Source organism: Manacus candei, unplaced genomic scaffold (assembly GCF_025592945.1).
Source record: "Manacus candei isolate 608988 ecotype Guabito, Panama unplaced genomic scaffold, ASM2559294v1 h1tg000015l, whole genome shotgun sequence".
Classification (NCBI taxonomy): Eukaryota; Metazoa; Chordata; class Aves; order Passeriformes; family Pipridae; genus Manacus; species Manacus candei.
This window is the reverse complement of record NW_026138063.1, coordinates 8,855,370-8,882,615: the sequence shown is the minus strand read 5'-3', so window position 1 is coordinate 8,882,615 and position 27,246 is coordinate 8,855,370. Positions and strand designations below refer to the sequence as shown.

General features: G+C 40.7%; 3 protein-coding genes across 6 annotated transcripts in view; 2 read left to right on the top strand and 1 right to left on the bottom strand.

Moving 5' to 3' along the window:
* Window positions 1–27,246, bottom strand: part of LOC127468401 (uncharacterized) — a 132,932-nt gene that overhangs the window by 59,573 nt on the left and 46,113 nt on the right. The window contains exons 4-5 of one of the 4 annotated variants that reach the window (XR_007903555.1): window positions 27,040–27,132; window positions 20,537–24,018 (exon numbers count right to left, since the gene is read on the bottom strand). The exons of 2 other annotated variants lie outside the window; for them this stretch is intronic. The gene's annotated coding sequence lies outside the window, so the exon portion shown is untranslated. Of the gene's footprint in view, window positions 1–20,536; window positions 27,133–27,246 lie in introns of those variants that run through there. One more of the 4 variants, XR_007903554.1, reaches the window with a different exon arrangement.
* AHSG (alpha 2-HS glycoprotein) lies at window positions 420–7,279 on the top strand. The gene is made up of 7 exons (XM_051781516.1): window positions 420–711; window positions 2,086–2,196; window positions 3,394–3,478; window positions 4,358–4,521; window positions 4,804–4,917; window positions 5,714–5,794; window positions 6,656–7,279. The coding sequence occupies exons 1-7, from the start codon at window positions 508–510 to the stop codon at window positions 6,926–6,928; spliced, it is 1,032 nt and encodes a 343-aa protein (XP_051637476.1). The 5' UTR covers window positions 420–507; the 3' UTR covers window positions 6,929–7,279.
* On the top strand, window positions 10,874–20,809 carry FETUB (fetuin B). The gene is made up of 7 exons (XM_051781511.1): window positions 10,874–11,214; window positions 15,553–15,663; window positions 17,015–17,102; window positions 17,630–17,796; window positions 18,692–18,802; window positions 19,723–19,806; window positions 20,282–20,809. Exons 1-7 carry the CDS (start codon window positions 10,993–10,995, stop codon window positions 20,696–20,698), a joined length of 1,200 nt encoding a protein of 399 aa, XP_051637471.1. The 5' UTR covers window positions 10,874–10,992; the 3' UTR covers window positions 20,699–20,809.

The window sequence follows — 27,246 nt, the reverse complement described above, 5'->3', positions numbered from 1 at the left end:
TCCTTAGAAATATTTCAAATTCCATTTTCTAATTTATCATGTAACTGATCTCACAATTTAGACTGGTGTCTGGTGAGATTTGGGCCCCAACAGAATGTGTCCTGTTTACCAGAAAGCTTAATTAGCTCTAGCATCTCTACACATTTAACAGGAGGAATCATATTCCTCTTACATGGACAGTATTTGGTTGGTAGAAAAGTGTCTAAAAATTGTGTTACATTTTTGCTGATGCTTCCTCTTAAGCTGCTTTACCAGACTTCGCAATATCCTACCTGATAAAATTTACTTTGGCCAATATTAATCAGTCAGCTTGATGTCCTAACATTTACTTTTCTCTTTTGTTGTTTGCAATGCTTCTTGGAACTGGGACAAATATCAGCCATGCGCTCCTGTAAAGTCTGTGGTATGTACTATATAAATGAGGCTGCAGTTCTCACTACCTAGCTGCCATCTGAACAGTATTCTCAGATCTTTACTGCTGAAAGGGATCGGTTTTCCTCGGGTGCCATGAAGGCACTAATAGCTTTAATACTGCTTGTTCAGCTTCCAATTCACAAAGCTGCACCAGCAGCTCCCCCTGTTCCCTTGGGCTGTGATGACCCAGAATCTGAAGCAGCAGCTGAAGTTGCTGTGAATTACATTAATGGCCACAGTCACCACGGATACAAGTTTGCCTTAAACAGAGTCGAGGATGTCCGTGTGGTGCCGCAGGTAAGTGAGGAGCTCGTGGGCAGAGCACTGTGTTAACCTGGGCATGCTTGGAAATGACCAGCACGGGGATTTGCCAAGGGCTGTATCCTCACATGGGGAAATCAGCAAGGCTCTGTTGATTTAAATGGGGCAAGGCCACCTGGTAGCAGTGGAGAATCCAGGTCACTAGAATGTATATCTCAAAGAGCAGAACAGAGGGGGGGGAGAGAAATGTTCAGATGTTTTTGTACAATGGGCTCGGTTTACAAATGCAGTGTGCTTGCTAGGGCAGATCATTCAAAGTGCTGATTCATGAGCCCAGTAGCTAATCTGGAGGAAAACTGAGGATAATCTTTGAGTTGCAGGTAATTATTTGCTGGTTAAATGCATACCTATCGTAACTCCATGCTATTAATGATTTTGTAGTGAGCATTAATTTTACCTAATATCCCATTGAGCTGACAAGGAACCTGAATGGAAATAACTGCAACTTATTTTCATTGAGATCTATTGTCATCATTGTAGGCATATAGAAAAACTGTAGAAATGGTCATGAATACAATGTATGCACCAATTCAGAACCTTTGATTCTTCAAAATGTTGAAAATGGTCCCAAATATTAACATGAATGAACTTCCGAGGCTGTTTTCTACTCCTTATGGGAGAGAAGATACCAAAGTCATTTAGAAAAGACTAAAACAGACATGAATGAGATTAGAAGTGTGCCTAGAGTTACCCACACAGAAACACTGGTGACACTGCTTTGCTAATGCTTTTACATTAAAGTAACTTCATTGGTTTAAATGGAATCACTCATGAATCAAACTGTAGAAGCACTTTCAAAGTTAGGGAACCCAAGGAACCATGTCTTATGTTATAGTTGCAAAGGTTCAGAAACAGCTATAAAAGATCCTGCAGCCCATAAAACAAAAGGAGTATTGGAACTCAGGTGATGCAGTTCAGTGTAATCCCAATGGACTAAACAAAACAGATCAATATGCACCAGTGTTTATTTGTTATCTGTTTATAGAAACATGAAGTTTTTTCATCAAAAAGACAGCTGTTGATTTTTTAAAACTATCCAACAAAATAAAATCAAGTTAACTTAAGAGAATTGGCCCACTATATACAGACTGGACTTTCAAAACTTTATAGGCCTGTTCCTTATTAGCTGAAAAAAATCAGTGTGATTATCTTGACTTATTCCAGATCTGGAGTCTTGCTTTTTTATGAACTTAAATATTAAGGACCTTTTCAGTTACTCCAGTGTATGCTTGGAGCTACCCACGACAGTCAGCAACAGAGACCCCAGTGCAGCCCCAGGGAAGAAATCTGGTGATGTTTTGCGAAGTAATTACAACAATTCCTGTGTTTTGTTATTTTTTTTTCTTCCAGGGGCCAAATAATGACATCATATTTCTTGAACTCGATTTATTAGAGACCACGTGCCCTATTCTCAGCCCTACACCTCTCGCAAATTGCACAGTACGGAGCTTCGCAGAACATGTGAGTACCTAAACACTACTGGCTGGGTCCAAAGGTGCATGTTCAGCATGCTGATGCCAGAGGCCAGGCTATCACCAATCAGATTCCCAGGCAAATGTTGTATCACTGTAATCTCCTTGCTGATTTCCTTGCCTTCATGCCATGAAAGGATTTCACTCCTGAATTTCTTTTATGCCCTGTTACGTGAAGAGGACAGATCACTGTCAACATAACATCCCCCATACAGTCCATGAATGCCATGGGGTTCTTTAGGGCCTTCAGATTCAGCCCCCCATTATTGGCCCAGATGTCACTGCCTCGTTGCAAACCAAAGACTGTTGTAAACCTGTGCAAACATAACCATCCCTTGGCTACATGTGGGGTGTTACCTAGTGAAATTCCATCAAGTCTAGCTACCTAGTCCTGGCTGAGACTGCAGAAGAGCTATTCCCTTCAGATAGGGCTCTGCCTTCAAAGTAATGCTCAGCCAGAATTTACTGGCCTCAAATACTTAGTTCTCATGCAAGTGTGATCCAGCTTTGAGAAGCTTTCCCTGACCAAAGCAGCGGAAGTGTTGTCTGAGCACAGGCAGCTCTGGTTTCTAAGCAGAAAGCAGAGTGAGCAACTGACAGTTTAAGCCTGCTGTTTCTAGAATGGGGCCCAATTCACAGAGCTCACTAAATATGAATCATGGTCCACCCCTGTATTCATCAGGGCTCAGATCCCATTTTCCATCTGGGGGGAGGTAACTCTGTTCCCTCTTCCCAGTGACTCCAGCTTTGCCTTTGACATCTCCTCCCTGCTGGATCACGTTGCGTGTGAGCCAGCTCACACAAGGCAGCACACTCTGCTGTTACCATGGCCACTGACCAGCTGAGATTAGTCAGAATGTTATCAAACAGCTCTGCAGAAGGTCTTAATTCATAACTATTCATATGCTTTGCTCTTTATGAGAGAGGAACCTGTACCAAATGTCCATAATCTGGCTACCCTGGCACTTCTGATACTTTTAAGATCCAGATTTAGATCTGAATTTTGTAGCTCTGATCTGCCTTTTACAAAATCACAGACACCAAGACACGCCTAGCAGTGCCTTTGCAATCAGACCAATATTGCCAGAATGCTCAGCCAGGATCTGTTCTTTTGAATTTAGTTGCCCTTTTCAGAAAATCTGATTTATCTGAACAATGTAACCCTTTGATTTTTGTCTCTCTCTAGGCAGTTGAGGGTGACTGTGATGTTAAACTGCAGAAGTTGGATGGGACAATATCTGTACTTGCTAGCAAATGCCACTCACATGCAGGTAAAGGCTTTGTTCTGTAGGTTTGAATCCAGAGGCTGGAGTATTATTATAGCAGTGGTTACAGTTCAGTAGCTTTTTTCATTCCAAACTTCTGGGTATAAATATGGCATAAAGGATGACAGTTAATGAGTTTTCTAAATGCAGCTGTTTTGAACATCATTTCCCCCCCTTTTCTGACTTCATTCAGAAAATGAATTACCATTTACTATAACAATTAAGATACTGTAAGACTAAGTGGGCAGCAGGTCCCAGATTTGACCTAGAGATTGCTTGTCCTGAATCTTTTCATTCAGGGGTTTAACCTCAGGAATTTGATTCCTTGTTGGTCTGAGTTTACTTGAGCTTGTTGATTGTCAGAACCCCTTTGGCAGAAGCAGCTTATTTACTAAACCCAGCATTTTTAATACTGCCATGGGAAAGCAGAATGTCTATTCTGCATGCTTGGTATGAGATCTCTTTGCTCTGTATGAGATGTCTTGTGTACTACTTTCAAAACTGGTGACTGAATGAAATAACACACTCACACAAACACAACTGTAATAAATTGAAATATCTTAATTTTTCCACCGTTCCTAGTGTGAGCTGAAGCACCTTTTTATTGGTGTCACAGACAGTTTGCCAGAAAGCAAATTTACTAAAAACTGAGTAAGAACATTCAAAATGTGCTATTAAAGTCCACAGTACTTTTCTTTGCAGAAAGATTTGAACGGCCAAGTCATGTGCCACACTGCCATCTGTAGCCTGCACTGCAAAAATTCCTGACACTGTAATTTGGGACAGACGGTGAAACAGGGTTTTGTGTGACTGAATAGGTCTATAATGCCTTTCAAAAGAATTTACAATCTGATCAAAACATAATCCCTTCGGTTCCTCCTGCAGACTCAAGTGAAGACATTAGCAAAGTCTGCCCTGACTGTCCACTGCTGGCAAGTTTGAACAACACTGAGGTGTTAGAAACAGTGTCAGCTGCACTCAATGACTTCAACAGCAAAACCACCGGTCCTTACCTCAGACTCCTTGAGATTGGAAGAGGGAAAATACAGGTAATTACTAGAACTATGTCTAGACTTCCACGTAAACAGAATATTTCATCTTCAGCAACTGTGCACTGATAACTAGTCATGTTTGCAAACAGATTCAGTTTGCTTGCTCTAATTTGCCCTACGGATTTGCTCTTAATTTCCCAAGTATTTTGTGCCATTTTAGCCACAGGATTCCCTCACTCCAGTAGGAGATGAAGACACAACATTTGCCTTTTATCTTTTCTCTGCAGCTCTGCAGTTTCACAGCACAAAGTCACTTAAACAATTTTCCTGTTTTATCAGTATCACCCAGCACATGTTGTTGCTGTTGAGTTTGCTGTGGGTGCCACGAACTGCTCTGCAGAAGAAGCCAAAGTTAATGTGGGGGCTTGTCAGCTGCTGCCTGAGGATCAGTCTGTGAGTATGCCAGCACCAGCCCCAATCCCAACAACTCAGAGGTGGAAAAGTAGCATCATGCTGGGATGAGCTCACACTTGAGCAGGAATAGACCCCTGTGGGGATCAAAGTGCAAGAGATGTGTACCATCATGATATGCTTTTCAATATATCAGTCCTAAAGCAATATCACACCTTTCTCTTCTCTCTGCGGTATCTGGACTGAATCCTGATGGATTTGAATATATTTGAAAAAGGCTTGAGGACCAAAATGTCCTTAAGACAGAATATTTTTAATCAACAAAATACATATTTTTGTTTACTCTTCTTAACATGAGCACCTGAGAAAATCAGGCTCTTCATACTGGACAGTACACAAACACGTAAAAAAAAAAAAAGCAGACTGTTTCCCCTTCCTACAGTTCCAGTGCTGTCAGTGTGCTTTCTTCCCATGTATAGGCTCTTGTGAATTATACTGTACACTTTATCATCTTAAAATTCTTCTGTTTCTGATGAAATTGAGTCCTAAGCAGTTTTAGTGGGTGTAAGCTTTTTACTTAGATTCTTATATATTCTTTCCCTCCCTCATATCCAGACATTCAAAGGATCTTACTCCAGAAGAATACAGGAGTTATTTGCTGCTTAGGCATTTAAAGAGCTTGGCTTTTGAGCCCAATAGGCTAAAAAGCAAGCACTTTACCTCTCAGATAAGACATGACAACATGTAGCAAATTCTAAATGTGCTGAAATTAAAAATTGTAATGCAGGCCCCCTCTATTTTCTAACTATTTTCTCTTGACTATGTTCTGCTTTGCCAGAATTTTGGTTTCTGCACAGGAACAATGGTAAAACTTCCCTCACAGAACCTTCGCGTGGACTGCCAGTTGTACGGACATCAGGTACCAACTCCAGATATTTCCTTGCTTTCCAGAGTATTCTAACCTACTAGTACTGTTACAAGCCATCACCTTCAGTTTACTTCTTTCACTGCAGACTGCATTAGCTATCTGTGATAACTTGAGTTTAACTTTGTATCCTAAAAAACAAGGTAAGGTAGCTCCTGACTATCCTATGGATTTCTGTGCTTAGAATTATGTCAGCTCTGCCATCCATGTTTGACAGTTTGTCCTTCTAACCATCTGGGAGATTCACATGTCTAGTAGGGCAAAGGGAACCAAACTCTGCTCAGCTAGAGGGGTAAGGCAGAAAAATGTAAAACAGAAATGAGTATTGTAGTGGATGAAATCAGCTGGGAGCTTTTAGTAGTCCTTAGGCATGACTGAATTCAGGGACACTGACCTGCACTGCTACAGCAAGGAGAGGGAAACATATGCACTCGACCTGAGTGCTCTCCCTGTATTTTAGTCTACATTTGCTCTGAGAAGGACTAGTTGGTTGAATGCTTCCTATGGACCAGAGCTCTTGGTAACTCAATAGTATTTAGCTGTCTAGGAGGTATATGAAAGAAAGAATGAGGCAGCTGGTCTTGAGTACTTCAACAGCTGTGCAGGTGGCCCTGGGAAGTTCATATACCACAGATTTTGGTGCTAATGATCCACCAGCTATAAAAAAAAGGAGTTTGTGGGTTTCTGTGTATGTGTTCAAATCCAAATCAAACTTCTGTGATGGTCAGGAACATTTGTACCTGGGTTGGAGGCCTATAGCTAGTTAGGAACAGGGTACCTAGTAAGATATCAATGACCTGTATGTCATAAGCCCCAGGTCACTGAAAGCAAACACAAACTGTTTTTCTTTTCCAGCCTGGAGTTACCTATGTGCATGCAGGACAAGATACATCAGCAGGACTGCCACCCAGTGCTGTAGGTGTCAGCAACCATGATCTCAGGGTTTCCTACCATAACCCTCTTGCATCTGAATCCAGCTCTTCAGAAGTGTTTCGTTCCATGCTCTCGGCAAAACCTGTAACAAAGAGAGCAGTTGCTGCTCAGCACGACAAAGTACCTCGCCCAGTTGGTTTTGTGCCTCCTCCTCCTCCTCCATGCCCTGGGAAGATTCGCCATTTCGATATCTAGGCTACAGACATGAAATACAGCTGATTGAAGGATCAGTGTGCAGCAGCAACAGCAACACACAGACCATAATATCAAGTGCAAATAGGTGAGACCATTTGACTCTGAGCCCAAATGAGTTTTACCCTCCAGAGAACATAGCCATGGCCAGAATCTTGCAAAGACCTGCTCCAAAATATAGGTGATTTCAACATATAGCAGTAGTTTTCTCTATATACTGGGATTCTCTAGTTAAAATACAGAAAATATTGTTTCAATGAAACTGTTGTAAGAGCTATACAACAGTTGTAGCTTTGTAGAAACACTACCCAATAGGTTACTTCACAATAAAATGTTCAATGCTTTGGTACCTTCTATCTGTATATATTTTCATTTAGTTGTGAAGTATCTCCTTCACAGCATCATGAGTCATATTCTGGGCTTGATTTCAAAAACAGTAAGCTCCTGCACTTCTCATCAGCTTCACTGGGATGTGTGGGTGCTGAGCACAGTCCTTTCTTTTGATCACACACCAATAACACTAAAGCAGTGGCAGGAAAAAATGTACTTTTCTCTTCCACCTGTAATGTTTCCTAGCATGTACCTACTTTTAGTATCCACCAGAAGTACCTCAAAACTTTTGGACATGGTATAAGAGCATCCATGTCTATGAAAAGAACAGAGAATCAGGACACATTCATTGCTGGCAGGCTGAAAGCATCAATCCTTGCAGTCAACTACATGTGTACTGTCTGTCTTCCAGCAGACACACAGGTGTAGTATGATTATGGGGTCCTGTATGGCCTGTGTGCATATGAGGAAATGCCAATTCAAGGGAATAAAAATTATACTGCAGATACATATCTCATCTAACAGGATCCAGACAGTGATGGCAATTTACTATTGTCCTAGCAGTCAAATCTTTCCTGAATTTCTGGCACATGTTAGAGGCAAAATCTATTCTAGGTAGAGAATTAATAAGGGGTTGGGGCCAGAAGGATCTTTACTGCCAGCCAGACTGGAATTCTGCAGGCCCTGGGGAGCAGTCTCAAAGACAGTCATGAATCTTTAACCAGGAACAGCACTTGCTACAAGATAATTATCATGCAGGCAGCAAAAATTGCAGAACACATGTCATTTCTGAAGTGTTTCAAATAACCTATCCTGTTCTCCTAGTTACAACCTTCCAGTATTCAGTAAGCAACACAACTAACATTTGCTCTTGGTGACAGTGCAACAGGTTGCAATGCAGAAAGGTTCTGTGTTGCTGTGTCACTGGGGAAAGGAAAAGCCATAGGCACTTGCACCAGCACTGCAGCTGGGTGTGTGGAAAGGAAAAGGAAAATCAGTCCAATCTCTGTAAACCATATAATGTGATGGCAACACACTGAGGACAAGCTCTGCCCATGAAGGCAGCAGCTCTCACATTTCAAGCAAAGGCTGTTTTGCAGGAAGCGTTTCAGCATTTGCACCAGTCACTGCCAGTCAATTGCTCAGGGATTTTTTGCTTCTCTGTAAAGCAGTGACTCCAGGACATCCTGCCATTCCCTCGACAAGTGCTTGTACTAAGCTGTAGACATTTCTTGATGTAGTAAGGTAGGTGGTCCTCCCACCTCACTGCACGAGATGCAGTAGAGGATTTAATGAAACAGAGACTATTATGATCTGCATTATTGTAACACCAGATGCATGAGACTTTTTAAAACTAGGGATCACCTTAACTAAATCATAAAAATTGTCTTGTATGAATGAAGTAGGCACTAACTTACAGAAAAGACGGTTTTCCAGGCTTGGAAAATTATCTAACTGTAGAAACAGTATGTTTACAAAAGGGATCCCTGTCCATGAGGATCTCTGAACTTCAGAAATGCTGCATTTTCTTCTTGCCTTTTCCACTGACATAAAGCAAAGAAATGTAGCAGAAACATCTGTGGTCTCCATACTTCACAGATGTTCTCCTACACCTGGTGTAACTACTCCATTGTTTCCTAAAACAGGAAGAAAAAAAAAAGTAGAATTTCTCTGTGCATTCCAGTTGGTAGCTGCACTTCATCTTCTTTCTCCTTAATGCTTGCCCTCTTAAAGACACATTTGCACTCTTACAGATCCATTTTCCATGACTGCTTTGAAGCAATCACTTTGTCTCCCCCCAGCATAGCCCCATATACGTGCACTTGGACCTTAGTAACAGATTCAGCATTTAAGAATAGATTCTCTGGGCAATGAGAACTATGAAATGGAGATACATAAAATACAAATGCCTCCTCCCTTGAAATGCAGCATGAACAGTTTTGCCAGGTCTGCATTGCTGGCTGACAATGTTTTTCAGCTTTTTCAAACCCTGTTTTGCAAAAGCATATGTACTTCATGTGCTGCTTTGGCTGAACACGCTCAGATTTCCCAGATGTGTTCGTGTTTTGAGGTCAGCTACTTCAACGGAGAAATTTTTTCCTTTCCAGTCAGAGGAAGAATACAAAGAACAGAGTCAGGGATATAACAATTCCCTATTATAAGAAGCACCGACCCAGCCAGTACTAACTGGCACCCATCTCCATAGAAATGCCATGCACTGTGAGGATAAAGAAAATGAGTTATTATCCTTTAGCCGCAGGGGAAGCATCCCCAGGCACAAGGAACAATGTGAGTGAGTCTGCATTGCTGCTTCTGCTGTTCCTGTACTATGGCTACAGCAGTGTTTCTCAATAGTCACTCCTCCTATCCCTTCCCTCCGGGATACAGTCCATGCATTATCCCTCACCCTCAGTTTGGAAAGCAACTGGCGACATATGAGGGGGCTCATTTTGGCAGCCATGTGCCCCTTCTGTCCTGCTATCTGTGTTTTGCACCTTTGTCACCAAAACAAATCTTAGAAGAGTTTCAGTCCCAGTGCTATTGTAGGTCTTCTGGCATGTACAATCCTTCTCAGGTTTCTATGGACATTCCCTGGGACAGGTTCTGCTGTCTCACAGAGGAACATGCTCTGAAAACTGCTGGACTAGTAAAAAAAGTGACAATAGATACATTTTTAACCACATCAACCTTTACAGTAGTATTAGAGACAATTATGCCCTTCCTTTGCTCTTTTCCATCTTCACTCCATACAACCCTCAAACCGAAAGGTACTCGGTGTCCTCCAGCAGACAGCTGTGATCACAGAGTCCCCTGATAGAAAATGAGGGCCAGGGAAATGGTAACCAAGCTTCCGGTATCCTTCAAGGTGAAATACTGCAGAATTGCCCCTTCGTGACATTCACTGGGATCTTACTCAAGTAATGGTTGCTGTCACTTCTCCAGATCCTCAAGATAACAGCCACTTGTAAAGTTATTCCCCCTTGTCTCCAGCATGGAGTTCCTGACAGGTTACTCACAAGGCACACTGCTGTCATTTCAAACTAAAGTTTCTCAAGGCAGAATTTTCCATGACCCTTGAGGGGTCTCAATACCTCTAAGGGTACCATTCATGTGTAGGTATCCAGCTGAGTAGAAATGCTCACAGAATAAATCCAAACCAAGCTTTCTATCACAATCAAACTGACTGCATATAATAGAGTCAATATATTTGTTTATAACTGGCATTTAACAAATGCAAAGGGCAAAATCAATCAACCTTGTGGGGTTTATCCATTTCTTGTTCAAATTACTGAGATCTTTGTCATTGTCTTATTTGCAAAAAGAACTGGATCACTGATAGAACAGAGATGGAGCCAGACTGTCCTGCATATAGGTTTATTTAAGTAAATCTAGTTTCTTAAGGAAGCAGCTTTGTGTGTGTATTCTTGTCCCTTGTCATAAGGTCAAAGTTGCATGACCTGCCCAGTGAAGTCTGAATTGGAGATGGAAAGCCAAAAGGAGAAAGTGCTGTCTGGTCTCAGAGAAAGTGACAACACTTCTGCAAAACCTTGTAATCATTGACTTAGTGTTTGCTGTTGCAGCTGTAGGCTTAAAGGTGATGGTCAGTGTGTAATAAAAAGGAGGCAAAGTTTATAAAGAGATTTGGCTCCACTACAGAAGTGTGGGGTTTCACTCAGGTCTCAGCCCCACCATCCTGACTGACCATTCTGATCTGCTGCACCGGCTTTCTGAGCAGAATGGTTTGGCTCGTTCCGGTGCTCTTTGGCATCCAGGCGCTTTGTTCCTGCGCTGCCGCCCCTCCTGCCCGCGGAGCAGCGGCCGCGCTGCTCTCCCCCCGCTGTGATGACACCGCAGTAGAGGAGGCTGCAGACCTGGCTCTTCGCCAGATCAATGCTGACCGAGCAGAGGGCTACATACTCAGCCTCTACCGAATTTCCAGCGTTCGAGAACAACCTCAGGTAAGTTACCCTCTTGCTCTGAAGCTGTTTCTCCCATGGAGAGCCCTGTGTCTATCACTATTGCTTAGAAATATCTATTTGAATTAAGAAATATTTTAAAAGGCAAACGTAAAGTTCCATTCACAGGACTCCAGAGGCCATGTCAACTTTATGCACACATGACTAGAAACAGTTTCATCACCACTGTGGGCAATTAGAGAGCAAATCTCAGTCATGGCTCTCTGCTGCCTGCCCCTGGAATAGCTCCAGGCATCAGTTCAAATTTGATATGAAACACCACTACTCTGATTTAATTTCATTTTACACCTTCTTTCCACTGCCTTGAGCAGTTGGAGTGCAAAGGCTGTTAAGTCATCGTGTGTTTTGCACAAAAGATGTAAGCACTAACAGGTGTAAACACATCCCGCTTGGGACCATGGAATTCCTTTATAGAGCTCTAAAAGATGACTCACTCTCCAGAAGAAATCTGAAACCAGTTCAACTGAAAAAATACACTGCAACTACCAATGGAATATCACTCACATTTCCTCAAGTATCTTATTTCTCTATGTGTGCTTAATTCATCACTATTTTGTGTTACAATATCTGAATCTACTGGATCTAGCTAGGGACAGCCTGAAATGAGTTCACAAGGCCCACAACAGATAATGCACTGTGGAAGCATGCTACTAACATTCCCTGCAATGCCTACTCACTTCCCATAAGCTTATCTAAAAGGCCGAGTTCTGAAGTCTTAATGAAAATCAGGCTCGTTGCCAGATGTTTAAAGATCTGTACCGGCAGGGATATGACACTCCTTCCTGCTGCCCTTACAAGGACATGCTTTCTGCAGACACGCTGTGGCCTCCAGCAACCTGAGATCTCACAGCTAAAGATGCCCACTGTGCTGGGCTGTGCACTGAGTTCTCCATGTTGCTTTGCTCAGGTGACAGAATGTGCCCAATAAGCAGCTGGATCACAGCTCTTCAGAATTTTCCCACATGTGCTGCCTCTGAGCTGGCCCAGAAGCCACATCACCAGTCATGCAGTTTGGTACTCAGACCCCCCTGCTCAGGCTATTTCCTACTGATAATAATTAGAGCCCCCTGCTATGACCACCCCAGAGTGCAGACATGTTTTAAATCATTCATCTCCATGCCTCTTCCTTCAGCTGTGCCAAGCATATCTCAGCACAGGAGAATTTTGGTCCTTGTATGTGATTTGGTCTGTCACTTAATTTCCTAGAGACTTAACTTACTGCTTTAGAGCAAGCACCCTTTGTTCATTGGGGGCTTAATTTACTTTTATTCTTTCTTATTTTTTTCATCTAATATGCTCTTATCCTGCAAATAAGGTGTTTCAAGACATTGCAATAACAAACCAGACAATCTCAGCCCTTTATCTGATTTTTGCTGCTGCTGCAACTGAGTACCTAAGGATCAGTCTGCCATGTCAGGGGGGTTCACAGACAGTAACAGCCTTATGCCACCTCCTACTCCTCTCAAAAATCTAAAGAAATCCTCAGGATTTTTACCAGTCAGTGGTCCTTCCTCCCACTTCTTAACCAGTACTGAGGATAAAAACATTTTCAAAGTTACTTCAAATTCAATTCTGCCCTTAAGCAACCTGTGGTTGAGTTTTGCTCTAATTGAAACTAATGAGCCATCTGCTATGAACTTATATGCAAGTAGGACAGAGCTTCCTTTCATACAAGATACTCACGATTAACTCCACTGACAGGCACTTAACCAAAATTACAAAACATGCCAAAATATTTCATTTCTTTCTCTTGCACCAGGTCACCCTGCTGCTGCATTTCCTCTGGCTCCCAGGCTGCCCAGCACATATTGCAGCCTGGCACCAGCAGTGCTGAGGAAAGGATCTTTTTGGCAATGCAGAAAAGACATAGAAGTTTTTATTCAATACTAAGCAGATATCAAAAGGCCTTTGCATAACGGTCTTCTAATGAAAATTAAAATAAGGATGATTAAACCTTCAGTGATCTGCTGAGCTCTAAATAAGCCCCAAATTATCCTTTCCCCAGTGGAGTGTGATACATACAGAAGCAGGTAGACCAAAAGATGTGCAGATTTTATAATAACCTCATCTGCTTATATAGAGCTGATATTATACAAGAGAGCTACAGGCAACAAGAAATACATCTGCTCTGTCCTGGTTGCATGTAGTGTTTCCAAGGTCACCAAGCTTTACAATCAACATTCATGACTCAGGAAACCCATCTAACACCAAACACAAATGATAAGATCATTTCTTTAATGAGGTGTGTGTGTGCTTTTGCCTCCAAATACCTTAACAACCAACTTGAAAGCTCAAGTCACCAGTTCCAGCAATTGGATTCCTTAAAGATATGTATTTTTCTTGGCTATTTCTTCTTCATGCAGGATAGTCATAGTGGTGTTTTTCTCTCACAGAGGATATATTTAAGGTTACAAGCTTGTACCAAATGCTGCATTACTCAAAATCACATTTTCAGCAAACAGTAATTACTTCTTAACAGGTCTTACTTTCTGTTTACTGATTCAAGCTACATTACCTATTATATTAAGGAGACATATCAGCATGGTATTTAGATACCTTGTATGTAAACAGAAAATTATGATTAGTTCCTTCCACAGAAGGGTCTGTGCAGCCAGGTGTGGGGATACTGCCGTGCCACTGTGCACAGTGCTGCTGAACCTCAGCACCACTCTTTGTCAAAATAGCTTTTGATCTTTTCACAGCCTTCAAAATGACACTTATAATTAAACCTCAGGATTAGTGTGGGCAAACCCTGAGACCTCAGTGCAAGACATTACCAGATTATTTCACTGAACACTTAGAGAAAAAGAAAAAGAGGATATGAAAATAAAAGAAATCATAGAAAACATGAGAAGTTGCATATGTAACAATAGAAGTTAGAGACAAAGATAACAAAACAATTTAATAATTCTTTACATTTATTTTCTATTAGTTTTGCTCTTCTATATTGTAAGGATTTAGTATTACAAGTATATATGTTAGAACTCACATAAAATCACCATCCCATAGATCTCTATAGTATGTGTTCAGAATAGTTTTTATCCCTCAATCTCCTCAGAACTCCAGAACACACACCTCCTAGCAGTTTTCTAAGAACTATAAAACCAAAAAAGCCAGCTGTACTCCAGCCTTTAGATGCCCTATTGACTTCTCTTTAGTCACAGTTAAACAGAAATGAAAATTAAAGCCAAAATTGCAAAGATACTGGCCCAGACTTCTACAAGACTTGCCCCATTTAATGTTTTCTCCACAAACCAGTGAAATCAGTCAGGGATGAATGAACACTGTTCTCATTCAGTTTTGGTTTTTCTCCCTTTTTAGTAAGTGCTCAATCTCAGTCTAAACACGCAGCTAACACTCACTTCTAAGTTCTTTAGGATGTATAAATGACAGCTGCCCTCTTTCCAGCTTTCCACTAAAGATATAAATAAAACATGATCCTACTAAGCTGTATCCTTGCTAAATATGCAGCAAAGGTGCTTACCCACATCTACAGTGGAAGCAGAATGAGGAGCTGCACCATGCAGCATCTCATCCTCCTGCACCACATGGTGTAATCACTGGATATGTGGAGCTGTACTTTTTGTCCTTCCTTCCTCTTGCATCAAAAGATGTTTGCCCAAAAGTTAAGCCTGAACTGCTGTGTGCACCCTGTACTGCAGTGAACTGAATAAAGGTTTCTGGACTTAATCACAGGCTCAGAAGTCAAGCACAGGACTGAAGCTTTAAGTGAGTCAGAGACACCTACGTGGATATGCAAGGTCTCTCAGAGCACTCTCTGAGAGCTTAAAGAATATTTGAGCTGTCTGCATCAACACAATCCATCACCTCTTTACAGAAAGTGTAAAGTATCCATACTTGAAAAAGACACTACTCTAAGAAATAAGATATTTCTCTTTCTAATTCCTACTGGGAACGTTCCATGTTAGGAGTTTCTTATTAGTTGTAGTATTTATTGTCTCATTCTTATTGCAGGCAAAGTAACCTACCATTCAAATCTGATAACAAAATGCAGTTGACAATGAAAACATCACCATGTTTAGTCCTTATTCTTGGGTTCTGGTTGGTACCAGAATTAGAAGGATAAAACTGACTAAATGGCTGGTTTTTAACTAAAGCTGACTTGATGCATCACCAAGCCTGTCCTAACAGGGCCTAAATGTCAGCTGATTTGCCACTTCTGTCCCACAGAATGTTCAGTTTTCAGGATATCTATGCATCTCACCTTCATGTTTTCTCTTTCTCCATCTCTCCCTTTTATATGTCACTGCTTTATTTGATACAAAACTGGGATGTGACCCTTTTGTTTCTTGTTTTCAGGAGATCACCGGTTCTGTCTTCTATCTCATCTTGGATGTAGTAGATACTGAATGCCATGTACTCAGCAAAAAATTGTGGAAGAACTGTAACACCAGACCTGCTCACTCAACTGTAAGGATTTTATTTTTCTATTTGATCTCAGATGTGATGAGTTACTCAGGTACTACTAATGACAGCAAAATCCCTACACATGCATTTTTAGTGGGCAACAGAGCTCAGAAGAAATCAAACCCCATTTTTTAAGGTCCACAGTTTTACTCTGTACCTTTTAATCAGTTTATAGACTACTAAGATTTATTTTAGAAAATGAAAATTAAAAGAAAGTTTTCAACCAGAGCTAATAAGCAGACTGAACTAAATAGCCATGCTAGGACACTATTTAGAATAATGTTTTACTTTTTATAGCAACCCTGTAAGAGTTTATTTTAAAGACAGCCTGTCAAGAAGGGAATAAAAGAAACTCACTTTTATATAACATATGATTTTTGGTTTAGTTTAATTCCACTTTTATTCTGACAACTTTGCAAAAATTGCACTGAAGAAGGAGAAAAAGGAAAGCTCAGCAAGATAAGCTGCAAAGACAGAAAGTGGCCTAAGACTGTTGCTGCAGGTGACCAAAATGATTCTGAACAAGTAAAGAAAACCCACCTTATAAAATGAAGAATGACAATAAAGTAGTTACATGTGGAAAAAAAAGGAAGTTATGATTACATTGTCCTGGACTGCTTCAAAGGTCAATCAGTTTCAGCTTTTAAATGAAAAACTAGGAAAAAAAAAAAAGAATTCTCCTCACTTTTCATTACAGAGTTTTCATCAGGAAAAGGGTGCAAAGCCTAGGTGGTCAATATGGCTTCAGTGGTGTCAAGAAATGTATGTTCAGAGGCCTTGATCACATGTGTAGCAATATTTAAGAAGCTCTTAAATATACAGGAACAATGGATAGGCCAGTATTTTTTCTGCCATAAAATCATAGTTTTTTTGTGTGCAAGGGTGACCCTACTGTGCCATAAAACCGATTTAGGGTCCTTCCTTCCATTTTCCTTATGGTTATAGGGGAAAGGGGAAGGTAGAAGACAGGGGACTGGATCCAGACACCCTGAGCTGATCTCCAGGTCTAAGCTCTCTTGGTTCTAGACATAGACCCAGCTCCCAGGGCGGGGGCCTGGCCAGGGAAAGCACTCTGTGACACTTGGGCACTTCTCAGCTGCCAGAAGAGTGGCCCTGTGTAGGCTACCCTGCAGACAAGCATTGCACCTGTATAGCTCAGAATTACACCAGGGAATAATCTGTCCTTTTATTTCTAAAGGAGATGCTTAGAAATGTGCTTCATTGTCATTTGAGTATTAACAAAACTTTTGTCTTGAAAAGAATTTCATGATTGCAAGAAGAAAATTAACCAGTCACTGTCTAGGTACTACACGATCAGTGCATTAATTGTTTCTAAATGTTTATGTTGTTTCAGGTTTATGGTCAATGCAAAGCAATTATCTACATTAATCAGGAAAGAAATATTTCTCATCTGAATACTTATGAGTGCACTTTACAACCAGGTATGTTTTTAACACGCTCTTTAGAAAAGGAAAAACACTCTGCCAAATAGCATTACTTTAAATTTTAACTGTAATTATGACACCACTCTATCTCCATTAGCTTCAGCTGCCCTGATTTTCTCAAGTCAGTGATCATAAGGCCAGTGAGGTCCTGCAGCTCAGAGCAGTTCAGTAATAACTATTTTAACCTCTGGGACACCCAGCAGAGCCTTTATATAGGCATTTACCCTCTGAACCAAAAAGCATTTTTATGGGTTTATGAAAGGCAAGTAAAAACAGCAAGCCCATTGTCAATAGATTGAACTTTTTCCTTCAGTGTCTCTGCCTCCACTGCAACATTTTTATGGGTCTGCAAATACATAAAGATTAAAAATTGTTGAGGGATGAAAACTATGTGTTGTTAGTCCAGGGGAGTGGAGAACAAGTGGGTAGGGTTGGGGGTGCAGGGCTATTTATAGTGACCTCCACTATCAACATGCTCTTATGGTTCTGCCTTCTCTAATGACATTTTTTTCTTGAATAAAAAGTTCCATCCAGATATATTTGGTCAGTATGTCCTGACTGCCCAGCTGATGACAGTCCAACTAAGCCCGAATATTTGGATGCTGCTATTCAAAGTCTCGCCAAGTTCAACAAAGAGAGTGAACAAACTCATTATTTCTCTGTCCTCAGTGTCACAAGAGCTTCAATGCAGGTAAGCCAAGGCTCATCTGACTTGTTTTAGCCCTCAAGAAGTGTGGATCCTCCTGTTCTATGATTTGTTACGTCTTACAGACTGTTTTGATTTTGTATCTGTATAGTAGAGAGAATACTTTTATGCAAAATTCTCCTGATCTTCTTGAGTCAAGACTTTGATTCCATTTATTGCAAATAGAAAGGCTTTATGCAAAACTCAAGACAAAGACATGCTTCCAAAGTTCAGGAAAGCTTCACTGTGAGCCCTTTCTTCTCTCACCACCATGAATTAGCGACTCCCTACTGGAAATTATTTAATAAAGCACAGTCATCCCCTGAATGAGTTTGAGCATGGTTTAAAACTAATTTTAGACTAACAGAGAGTTAATGATCTCATGGCTAAGCCCTGTTTGTTTGCCACAGTATTATCTGGTCTCTCTAAAATTCATCATGTATAGATAACAAAGCAGCTTTCCTTCTTTGTCTCAAACTGTCAGATATTACTACAATACATTATTTCATAGCTTCCATTTTCCAACCCTGATTTCAGAAATAGTAAACTGATTCTGTTCATTAAAACAGACAGAAATTATCAACAAAGCACTGAAGAAGGTATTTGGATATGTAATTCTACGTGGATGCTAAACTTATGATGAAAACCAAACTCATTTCAACTATAGCTAATCCATGAGTTACTAAGATTGTGCATATATAAGAAGTAAAAAATGACGAGGCAACACAGCAGCACTGGCAAATAAAAAATATTCTCCTGTAACACAACTAACAGTAATGCCCCAAGCAGAACCTGCTCCTTCCAGACTTAGGAGTTTCATATCTATTTCAAGGTCAGTAGAATTCTTCATTCTTCCTGACATGTGCACAAGGTCTGACTGCCACTGGCCTCTCATTTACAGTGGGTCATTGGTCCTGCATATTTTGTAGAGTTTTTAATTCAGGAGACATCCTGCTCCAAAAAGGACATGGTTGCTGATGTCAAGTGTGAGCCACTTCCATCAGAAGTAGCTGTAAGTACTTTTTTTCCTTGTATAAACACCTGCTTTCCAGATACTATGATTCCTCAGTGAATACTTAGTATATATCTCCTTGGCTCTTTGCAGACAAAAACCAAAACCCACAGGCATCTTTTTATGGATTGTAGCTCATTCCTGTCTTGCAATTCTACAGACTGCTTTCGAATAGAGAAAACATTTCAGTAAAAGTTCTGAATTCTGACCTAGAAATCCCTGAACAAAGAAAAGAGAAAAAAAATACCATCCAGAGGAAGGTGAGGCAGCCATCACCTTACAAAACTGAATGACTCTTAAGAATTTATTCCAAGGCAACAGACACAGACAATAAATCACAAACAACGCATAAGGAGCATATTCATACTACAATTAGGTCAGCTAAGGAAAGCGCTTAGGAACTAAGGAAAAAATTCTATGAGAATCTGGAAGACTAAATGGGCATGTTGTCAAGAGATAACATTTCAAGCCCCATCTTAACTGAGATCCAAGCCATGTACAGCCCAGTACAAACACAACTACTAGAAACAACATTTTTTTTCATGGTTTCTTTCACTAGTATGGTGTGAAATTGGTTTTATGTGGAAAATGATATTATGTTCCATATACAACTTGCCTGCATAGGGATATTTTGCTGCAGCAGAACATAAGCAAGCTGTTGTAGTTTGGCCTTAAGTGGCCAGCTTATTTTTACTATTGTGTTACCTAACCCTCCTTTGCAAACACAAAGCCTTTTTCAAAATGCTGCCTGCCTTTGTAAGATTGCCAATCCCAAAATAAAAGTTTGCCCAAGCTGTTTATTCCTACAAATACACTTAGAAGCTATAACTATTCAGCCTTTCATAATCACTTGCTTTACAAGACAGGAGCTTAGTATCAATGCTACAATGTGAAAAAATGGTTCTATTTTCTTCTTCCAGCAAATTGGATTCTGCAAAGGCTCTGTAGTAAACAGTCGCATGGAAAAGTTTGTCACAGTATCCTGTGAAATCTACAGTCCGCAGGTATTTCTTAATCTAATGTTAATATTGCAAGAGTAATACTCCTTTACAAAACAAGGATTGAACATTTGAAAGCCCATTTTTAAGTTTTCTTATCCGCAAAGAGATGTGCTTCAAGGAAGTGATAAGGCCAGATCAGGAAGAAATCTGTCTTGTGATCAAACAGACTGCTGTTAGGGGGATAAAATGTAATAGAGTAAGTATAGAGACAATCAGACAGAATGTGTTCAGAATGCTCTACAAAGAAATTGCAAATCACGAAGGGAATGCAAGGGGCAATAACTGTAGTTACCCAAGTTTCATGCACCCATCTCCCCTGGTACAAGAAGTATTTATATCTGTCTATCTTTCGACCTTCTGTTCAGTAACTGGTCTTGACAGACTGGAATTGCAGCAGATCCTTAGTGTGATGGGTGATCATATCTGAAAGAATTTGGAAGAGCTTCCATATAGATAATGTTTATTCCTTGCTGTTTAGGGTCCTGCCACTGAAGAGGAGAAACAGGAAGCTAATCAGACACCTCAAAAATCCAGCCAGAATCAACAAGCTTCCCATTCAGAAGCCGATCCTTTCTCCCCACACCTAGAAAAAACAGTGGGCTGGGTCAAAATTCTACCCCCTTCAGATGAGGACATCAGTTTCTATAGCCTAAGAGAAAGTCAAAATGAACATAAAGATGGAAAGCCAGTTCCACCTAAGGCTGTAGGACCTACACCCAGTTTTGATGGAGAAAAGACTCAAGTAAACAAACCAGACTTCACCAAACCAGTCACTGGACCAGTTATTCTCCCTTTTCCTGAAGAACTTTCTCTATCAGACTCGTGCCCAGGAGAAGCAAAGCAGATGGATGGCATCCTTCATCCTTTGATAACTAGAAAGCCTGCCACTGTCTAGCCAGCATCCAACCACCTCAGCTATCTGTAACAAAATAACAGCCACCGTGGCAACCCAGTCTTGCAATTGTGTAACATCTTCAAGTAAATAAATTGCTTATCACAGTCTTCATCTTTGGAGTTCTCAGTTTTAAGAAAGCACAAGAATAGATTAGAAAAAGAAATTTAGCTGGGGCAATTTCCAACAAAAGTATTTGGCTTCTAATTCTCAAATGCTTCCCATCAGGAAGAGGATGAAGGAAAGGTAACTGTAGAGGGTAAAAGAACTTGCAGGGCTGAGACAGCCCAAAGGCATCAGGAAAAAAAATATCCTCGGTAGCAAGAGTCTGTCAGGGCCCAGTGCGGGATGGCAGCTCCCCAAGGGATTGGTGAGACAAAACTGAGGGTGACAACCAGGCTGGCAGGGCAGGGCCTGTCCTGTGGTGCCTGAGCAGGCGAGCAGGGCAGAGCCAGGGATGGAAGTCAGGCTATAGGAGGAAGCCAGATCACTGTGTAAGTTCAGGGTGATGAGGCAGGTCTGAATTTAAGTCAGGAACGTGACTTAGGAAGGCATGGCCTGGTTACAGTAGCCAGAGTCAGACACAGCCCACCGGTCTCCAAGCAAGTCCACAGTGACCTGACAGGTCTGAGGAAAACAGGCTGCAGGTCTGGATCTACAGGGTCCATGGCCAGGCACAGGCAGAGCTGTGCTGCCACAGGAGCTGGAGCTCAGGCAGGGGCCAAAATGCTGCACCTCATCTTAAAGCAGCTCTGGAGGGAAGCCAGGTTGGGTCAGCCCTGGCCTCCCCCAGCACTGCCTGGCAGTACCAAGGGTCCCCAGGGTCCCCAGGGGAACGGCCTGTGCTGAGCCCGGAGCCCCGGCAGCCAACCCTCCCGGAGGGGGGCTGCTCTCAGGGCCCTTAGAGAGTCACACCAGGGAGAGGTTTTGTTATTCTGTGGGTTAACTTCTTATTTCTAATGTGATGAGCTTAGCCTATATTTTTATTTTCCATGGAAGATCTCAAGAAAGATTATTATTTTCCTAATGCTTTACACCCTCACTTAAAGCACATGGAAAAGGCTACCCACACGTGAAAGCTCTGCATGTAGTTCTGGCTGCTGGAGAATTGAGCCCAGGCTACTCAGATTCTTATGCTTTACTGACCCTGCTGTGCAGAAAAAAAGATGATTTACAAAATCAGCCTAATTCTTCCTTGAGATAGGTCATATTAACTGCTTTATAATAAAAACCACAGGGACACTCCACAGCCTGTAGCTAAGAAAAATCAATTTCATTGAAGTCAGACATAGTAACCGTACTGACAATAACAAATATAAATAAACGAGAAGACAAGAAGAAGAAAAAGAATGAACATAGAAAAGAAATTTAATTTGTGGCCAGGAGTACACTGATATTTGCAATAATTATGGGGCTCGTGTGAGACCACAGAGCCTTTCTGTAGTTGCCACTAGATTTGTAAAACCATTTGTTCAAAACAAAATCAATAAAATATTATTGTTTCTGAAGCTTTTATGATACTCTATCATCCCTAGAGATCCTGCATAATTTCCCCATTTAAAGAGCCTTTCAACAAAAAATTATGGTTTTGTCAAAGTATCCTGGCACTATGCAATTCAATTAAAATGTATTATTTTATTACTATAAATAAGATATAAAGAAAAGTATTATTTTACTTTGAGTGAGGAAAAAATAATATTGAAATATTGTATGGAGTTATATTCACAGCAACAATGTTTGCTTTTTCAGCTTGCAAATCTCTTATAAACATAAATTTGATATAAAGGATTAATCTCATTGCTTTAAAGATTAAAATAAGACAAAAAGTGAAGTGTGAAACACATTGACCGAGCCAAAATTACTCCATTTCAATCCCACATCATGAAAAATTTCAATATATTTTGATTTCATTCATTTCAGAGTAGAAATACATTCCAAATTGGGTAGTTCTCCAAAAACCTTAAAATTCAAATTCTATCCAATTCTTATTGCAGTTGGAGCTCTAGGCTGTGTCAGCATTCCCCTTTTTATCAAGCCATCGAATTACAGCCCCTTGTTTTTCCCTTGGGAAGTTTCACCTTTTCCAGCTCAGGTTTCTCTAACATGACCAATGTGTTCTACCTCCTTGCACAGGAATCACTGATTTGCCAAAACTGGGGGCACCAGGCATTGCTCCATGTCCTGGTACAGAGCACCCACAGCTGGCTCTGGTGCACCAGAGGGCAGGGCATTGGAGCAACAGCCTGTCACACTCCAGGGATTTTCAAAATGCTGGGTTTTCCCCTCTTTTCACCACACTTCCCATTTCTGCTGTTTCAGAAGACGGTCCTTTTTATTAACTGTTTGCATGTTGATTCTAATCTCAGTGAGGCTCCATCAGCTTAATGACACCACTGAGGCTTATATGAACATACACAACTGGAGCACAACTGTGTGAACATAAGCAGGGGGAGTTACAGGGGATATCAGAAAGTCTGGATCCACAGTTTTGAGCATTCCATTTGGATACTGTGTAGCTTGTTCTTCAGATGAGGCTCAGAAATGACATTTGAATGACATTTTCTCTAGCTCAGATATGGAATTTGGGTTCAAAGACTTCTCTGATTTAAAAATAAACACCAGAAGGTGCGTTTATCTGAGCAGTAACTGTATCCCCAGTGCAGATCAACAAAGTACCAGTGGTCAGTGCAGAGTCATGATGGTTATTTGGCCTTTATTTGCTGTGGCTGGTCCAGCACAGAGTCCCCTACCCAGTTTCAATGCCACTGAGGCCACTGCCAATGTTTACCATAATTGAGTCCTGGTACTGATGTCCAAGATTAAATTCTTGAAGTGCAAGTAGGAGACCGGACTTGTACAGTTTCTGTGTTTCCTTTGTCCTCAGGACATATACCTGGATTCTGCAGCAGTCCCATATGGCACTGATATTATTAACAGCTGGTAATGTTTAGTCATCATGACACATTCTGCTGCTGATTCAGCAGATTTATGCCATCTGTGAGTGGGGCAGCACTGCAGTGTTCTCCCTCCAGCACACCCACATGGCACAGGGTGCTCTGTGTCTGGTCTCCACACCTTGACTCTATGAGACAGCACTGCAGCAACTCCTCTTAAAAACATGCCCAGGTAGTGCCAAACCTCTCCATCTTCTGGCCTGGTCTCAGCTTCAAGCCAATCTGAGCAAAGCAGTGGCAGTAACACCTATGTCCATCCAGTCACACCCCAAAGGCTCTCTCCTCTCCCAGGACTGAATTGTTAAGTGTTGCTTCTCCTTGTCCAGCAGAGAACAGGCCAGTAACACCAGGAAGCCCTCCATGGAGTCACTGGAGATGAGAAGAGGGTGGAATTCTCTATTCGCTTTTCAATTTTGTTTCACAGTTTTTCAACACTTATTGATCTTATGATATTATATCATGCATTAATATCTTGCTATCTGGGCAATGTCCAGCTTAAGTCTGGTCTGATATTTATTTCACAACATTCCAGTTTTACATGGACAGTGTTTTTTATTGAGGTACAGATAACCAGTGGTCAATGACCTCCAGGACTATTGACATTTTTATCAGACAGGCTTTACCTTGGAGTGTAGGTGAGGCCTCATGAACGCAAAAAAAACCAAAAAGGGCAGTAATATTTAAAAGGTACTGAAGAAGATTTGCTGGCTTATTTATGCATATGTTGGCTATGTATTTGTTTAGATTCCTTGGCTGCCCTTCTCCTACACTCATCCTTGGCCAAACAAATAGATTTTTAAAAGCAGAGCTCCGGCAGAAGGCAGAGAACAGTGCTCATAGCAGCTGTCCTCCTAAGAAATCAGGGATATCTGTAAATAGTTATGGCTGTACTTTAGCAAAGAGTAATTGGTTATTGCATATTATCTCCTTTATGTGTCAGTTCTCCTTTTCCTATCCCCCTAGAATAAAGTTCTATTTATTAAGCATTTCATATGCTGTTTTTCAAGAGAGGAAGATAAGCCTCTTTTTGATGTATTCTCCCAGATCTCTGGAGAGGGTTAGGATGGATGTTTATTACCATATCCTTAAGGTCTGAATGTGGATCACCTCTTAGTGTTGCAAGTCAAGCCTTGGTAAAAGTCATAAACAAGGTTTTGATAAGCTACTCATGAGAAATGCCATGTTTGGATAAAACTTCCTATTCCTTCCAGCAATCTGTTTACAGAGATGGCTTCATTAAAGCAAAACAGAAAACTTAAAAGTAGTATATATAAAAACAAAATAAGTTTTTAAAAAGATACCAAACTGGAGGAGAAGTGATAAAAATACATTATACTGACTTAAATACAACCAATATTTAATTAACTGTGCCTGGAGTGCTTGTCCATGCAGTGCTTTAATAATAGAGTCCAATCTTTCTTTTCCAAAGAAATCAAGGACAAAACTCTCTAGAGTGGGAACAGAATCTTACTTTACTTCTACAGTCAGTTTTGCAGGAATTGTACATTTTCCACTGTTTATTCAGACTGTTTCTATTTTATATTTAAAACATACATAAGCTACTGTCAAGAAAATGATCAGTGTCACAATGAACAGCCCAGAACAAAAGAGGAAAAAAAGAACAAACAATCTGCAAACAACAGACAGCTAAAGGAATTATGTTATAAATTATCTAATCCAATGCCTTTCTTCAGTATGACTGCCCATTTGAAAAAATTAACCAGTATTGTAATAAATGAATTGAGGTGCAATTTGGAACACAGCAGTGATGTAATTATTATTTTTAACTGATGAGATGTATTTCAAATGTCTCTGATTATTTAGACAACACTTATTTCACTGCTTTTTTGCCATCTTCCAGAAGAGATTCTGAATTACTCTAGTGGAACTTTATAAAAACAAAACCAAAAGAAATGCCCTATTTCATTAGAACAGTGGTACATCCACCCCAGTATTCATCTCTCACAGTGGCAAAAGACAACTGTGGTTAGGAGAGACACACAACCTGCCCCTCTTTGTAAACCATTCCTCTTGAACTCTTCCAGTACCCAGAATCATCGTACCCAGGCCTTTAAAGAGGACTTTTCTGCTTAGTACTTCTAGGATCCATGGAATGACCAACTGCCAATGGACTATCCTAAGCAATTTCTGCCCCTGCTGATTGTGTCTGCCTCCAGATCTTTCTGTGACAAGTTCCACAAGTTCACTACCCATTGTGGGGGGACTATTTTTATCCATTTTCAGCTGACTCATGCTAGTTTTAAGTGCCCCTGGTTCTAATATTGTAAGATGCTCCATTTAGCTTATCTACTACCAGAGAACTGTTAACTGTGTCCGGAACTAACTGTAAAAGAAATCCACTGCTTCAGCTCAATCATTTTAAAATATGATTTCCTAGACACCAGACATGCTAAAAGGTGGAATTTTTTAAAATAAGGGTTAATGAAATGAGGTAATTGTCAAGGATGATTACCCATTATATTTCTGAATGCTTCACAAACAGTAAGTAAAAAAACCTTTCAAGGTCAAACATGTATACCTAAGTCACAGAATCACAGAATGGTTTCAGTTGGAAGGGACCTTAAAGATCATCCAGTTTCCAGCCTCCAAGTCAATTATACAGCTAGCACCTTTTTCTGTGAGAAGCTAATCCAACCTTCACATCAACCAGGATATGGAAAATTCCTCATCTGAGTCTGACCTTGTCATTTTGGACTCACATTGAATTCTTGTATTTTCTTTTTCAGTGTTTGAATTTTGCATTCCATCTTCAGCCACTCCCTGACAAGCAATTACTGATGTCTTAAACTATCCTGAATAAAAGATTTTGAGTACAATGAGACAGCACCTCCTCCTTTCTGCATAGCAGAGGATATTGGTGTATGCTGTGAAAGGTATGAATCATAATATTGTAATGCATTATTTTAATAAATACAAAAAAAAAAAATACCAGCAATTCTCTAAAGAAGTCTATGAAGGCTACTACAGCCAAAGAGCACACAAAACTGCTCAGACTGAGAATGCAAAGGCAGCTTTATATCACTTCATGCCATGCCTCGATTACATGGGTATTAAGCCAGGCAATCCCTTCCTGTGTTCCAGTCTGAAATGAGGTAAAGCTGATAGAAGTCTGCTCTAAATTTGCTTGAGCTGGAAGAGTAGCAGGTATTCACAAAGAAGCTACAAACCATCAGCCTGTGAGTGCACCTTGATCTCTATCCCTTTTCCAACTCTGGGTGATTCCCTTGTTTCCCTTTCACTAGTTCCCTGCTAGGTAAGGATCTGTAAAAACAAGGATAAGGACAGAACCATAATTTGACCACAAATATCTCAGCATATTTTCAGTTCAACTGTTTTAACAGTAAACAGAAGACCAAGATTATTTAATACCTGCACACATAAGTTGGACCTTCTTACTGCCAGGCTCAGCAGCACCCTGTTAGAAGTAAGTACTTTTCTTAGTAAAGCATTATTGCACAATCCCTGCATAAAGAATCACAAACAGACTCTTTGATGAGTAGTACAGAGAGTATTATAAAGCCCACTTTCCTCGAAATCTGCTAAATCACTATATAATCATTTACTTGCTGTTTGCAA